Source organism: Arachis ipaensis, chromosome B8, assembly GCF_059453495.1.
Source record: "Arachis ipaensis isolate K30076 ecotype BB chromosome B8, ASM5945349v1, whole genome shotgun sequence".
Taxonomy (NCBI): domain Eukaryota; kingdom Viridiplantae; phylum Streptophyta; class Magnoliopsida; order Fabales; family Fabaceae; genus Arachis; species Arachis ipaensis.
Window position 1 is genome coordinate 80,832,763 of NC_142443.1, and position 3,986 is coordinate 80,836,748.

The following is a 3,986-nucleotide window of genomic DNA, read 5'->3' on the forward strand; positions in this document are numbered from 1 at the left end:
CAAACGCGCACGCGTGGAAATTGACGTCGCAAGGCGATGCGTACGTGTACATGATGCATACGCGTGGATAGCAATTTGTCAAGTGACGCGTACGCGTGACCCACGCGCACGCGTCGGTGCTCGCATGTGATCCACTTAAACTGAATCCGCTGGGGGCTATTTTTGGGCTTCCCAGGCCTAGATCCAACTCATTTCTGATGCTATTTAACCCAAGGAATGAAGAGGGATCAACAATCTAATGACCAATCTAGTCATAGCTTTAGTTTAGTTTAGTTTGGGAGGGAAAGTTAGTTTCTAGGGAGAGAAGCTCTCTCTTCTCTCAAGAATTACACTACAAAAAAAAGAGTTTAAAATGGCATTTATATTACAGCAGTTTTAAAGAACCGCCGTAATATCCAGACATTATGGCATTTTTGGTTGTTGCCTTAATTAATTGTGTAGTTGATGGCGGTTCTAGTGATTATGGCAGTTTTGAACAGCCGTTATCACACATATATAAAACGAAAAAATGCAATCCCTAACTGAAACACTGTGCATATACACACGATGGCTCGCTCAATCTCCCTTCTATCTCTCCCTCGTCCTCCTGCTCAATCCATCGGTATCGCCACTTTCACCCTCCACCATTACTTCTTCTTCAACAGAATCGAAGATTCCAAGCCACACACACCTTGTTTTCCCATTGTGCGACGATTGCGAATTTTCTTTCAGATCTCAGATCTTCTCCGGTGACATCTCCTTCGGCGACATCTCTTCTCATGGTAATCTTCTCCGGTGTTGTCACCTCCAGCTTCCTCTCCTTTCCTTCCTAGCTCTGCACCTTCTCTGCCAAAATCCTCAGCGTCTTCTCCGATGACATCTCTCTATTGAAGATTTCTAAATCCAAGCCATCACAAACAGAACAAGCACAACTCTCCCCTACTTCCTCTGTTCTTCTGTAAGTACTATAGATCTCTCTCATCCTTTTTCTTGTCCCTTCTTTAATTTTTTATTTTATTTTTGCGGTATAACAATATAATTAATTACTATTTGTCTTGTGTTGCTAGTTCAATTTGATTAATAATTAAGGTTTAGGCATGACATCTTAGTTGTATGAATGTTAGGGTTTTGAGAGACAGAAATTGTAGCTTATTGTGTTTTGAGCACCATGTGTTTGTTTTTATGTGTGTGTGATGGTTAATGTATCTAAATTGGTACTTTTGTATATCAGCTTCTAGTGTGCTTCTAAATTGGTGGTTTAATCTCTCCTTGATGATTTTTTTTTTTTTTTGAAACTTATTACATAAGAGTATGTGATTCAGTTTCTGGCTGCATTGAGATAGATCATTTGGTGACTTCATTCCGAGATACTTTGTGTTTAATTTGATAGGACAGTCAATTTGTATCATATAAACGTGCTTAACGATTAGAATATGGGACTCAGTAGTGATTAGCTAAGCATGGATGTTGACTAGCTAATTTAATGCATATTCTTTGTCTCCACGGGAATTACCATGTTTTGATTGCATTGCTGAGTCTTCAATCAACTAAGAAAGGATACACTGACATATAATAGTGTAAAAGCAAAGGCATTAAGGTGGCTGTTGCATCTAGTGCTAATTGCATAAAGGTTGATGCTAATCTAGCTGCTGCTGGTTTGCCATTGTCAATGTAAGTCAAAATTCTAAACAACTTGACAAATACATTTGGAGATATTACCCTTTACCAGTTATTAATAATCAAAAGTATGGAATAGTTTTATCACATAAGCATCAACAAATAAGATTATAACTATTATAAAAATTATATATACCAAATAAATACCAATGCATGGGAATTTTGTGCTTCAAAACCAAAACCTTGTTATCATAAATTGAGAATGCTATTTTGTATTGGTAATATATAATAAAATAGATAAGAAATTTCCCTGTTAGGGATCTTTAATGGCTGTAGTAAAAGGCTTGTACGTTTTTTCTTTTATTTTTGCAATGTATTGCTTCCTTCATCTATCTTTGATATGGTAGTGAGCCTCAACAATTTCTTTGCATTATCATTTGATAAGATCCTCTTGCAAATGGATGCGAAAACTCTTGGAAGTGAAGACTACTCACATCAAAAAGAAGAAAAGCACGCGGATTTAATTAAAAGTTTGAAATCTAGCATGGACAACTTGAATAAGGAGGTAACATTTTAGGCACTATTATTTGTAACTACTATTTTTTCATTCATCTATACTTCTAAATATAGTAAATTTATTTTCTAGTATCATGCAAAAAGTAACATGGATAGTATTTGCATTTTTCTTATATTCGAGTTATGACTTTTATTGTTGTGTCTGGTGTAAATGTGATCTAAATTGTGTCTTATTGCAGTTGGAAAAGATGAAAAAAGAGAATTCAACTCCTTCAGAAGATGGTTATAGCATTGAACTTACTTTTCCCAATCTGCAAAGAGAATTGGTACAGCTACATGAAGTAAATAACTCATTTGCATTGATTGTCGTAAAATATGTCTTTTTCTTTGTTTAGATTCTTATGAATTTTATCCTTTGCTCAGGCTAATCAAGAATGGGAAAATATATTCCCTGTGTTCAAGGAAATATCTGTCATTGGCAATGCATTAGAAAGGGTTCTTGCTTTGGAGATTGAGCTTGCTGAAGCATTGCAGGCCAAGAAAAAATCAAGCATGCAATTTCAGAGGTACACCTTTCTTTTGGAGCAGTAATTAGATTTTGGTACATATAGATGCTAATTTTGGAAGCACTTCACCTTAAATTTACCATTTTCTTTGTTCTTGATTAAAATTTGATGACTAGTTAGAATCTAAATTCTGATATGCATCATCTTTTTTACTCTTTGAAATGAAGTAATGATCTTTTTCTTGTTTTAGCTATCAATTGCATTTTAAAACAAGTACTTTGTTGATTGAACAATCTCTAAAAGATGTTAACACAGTTGTTTTGCACAATTAATTAATGTAAAAGAGTTTTATACTAACATCCAATTAAGAGTCACTTTTATCTACATGGCAGTTCCTAATTTAATGGTGCAAACGAGTTTTATATTGACATCGCATAGAATTAAATGCTACTTGTTTCTCATAATTGAATTTTCGGCATGCATGAACATGTAGTGGAACACTGTATTGAGACCAATTCAATCACATTGTTTCAAGACAATTTTCCTCCCCACATTTCAGTTCTTTGTTGAAACAACACAGTGACCAATAGGATTCAATTCATTTCATTTCATTTCATTAAATTAATGCAATCAAATTCAATCCTCTTGTTTACAAATTCCAATAGGATTGTACAGTATAAAAACAAGCATTCATAATTTATTATAAATGGAAATAAACATACATAATTTACAAGCAGAGCAAGGCACACCATTATTATTATTACAAAGAGTGTATATATATAATGAAGGCTATGTTTGAAAAAAAATTGTGTATCAGATTTCTCTCAATTTTTATTTATATATATAATAGAGGTAGATTTTATATAAAAATAAAATAAACAAAAACTTACTTTTGTATTTTTTTGGGGTTAAAAAAACCCTACTTTTGCATGACTCGAAAATTTAATACCCTTATGATTTTGGGCCAGTTTTATTAAAATTGGAACCCAAATTGCAAAGTAGGTGGAAGTAAAATAAGCCCAAATTGTAGAAATGAAATAAAACTAACTTGGGTTGCTAATGCTGATCTAGCAGGATTGTTGTTATTTTGAAGCTCATCCAACAGAGTCAACGTCTGGTGCCTGATTAAATTCAGCTGAGCCAAGTAAGCTCTCTGCAACAGAGTTTTAATTAAGCTCTCTGCTGTTTCTGGAGATGCTTCAACAATGCATACTATGCAAGAGTTGGAGGAGTAAGCACATTTGAATTTAATTCCCTCTGGTTTGTTGCAGGGAACAGCATCGGTGGTCCTCGCCGGACTTATTGCGGCCCTGAAATTGGTTGGAGGAAACTTAGCTAATCACAGGTTCCTCTTCCTTGGTCATCCTA

At 34.5% G+C, this 3,986-nt stretch overlaps 1 protein-coding gene across 1 annotated transcript; it reads left to right on the forward strand.

Annotated features, from left to right (window-relative positions):
• The first annotated feature begins 2,053 nt into the window (after positions 1-2,053).
• On the forward strand, positions 2,054-3,747 carry LOC107614204 (uncharacterized). Its single transcript, XM_021109485.2, has 4 exons — positions 2,054-2,161; positions 2,352-2,453; positions 2,536-2,678; positions 3,690-3,747. Exons 1-4 carry the CDS (start codon positions 2,054-2,056, stop codon positions 3,745-3,747), a joined length of 411 nt encoding a protein of 136 aa, XP_020965144.1.
• Positions 3,748-3,986: the final 239 nt, after the last annotated feature.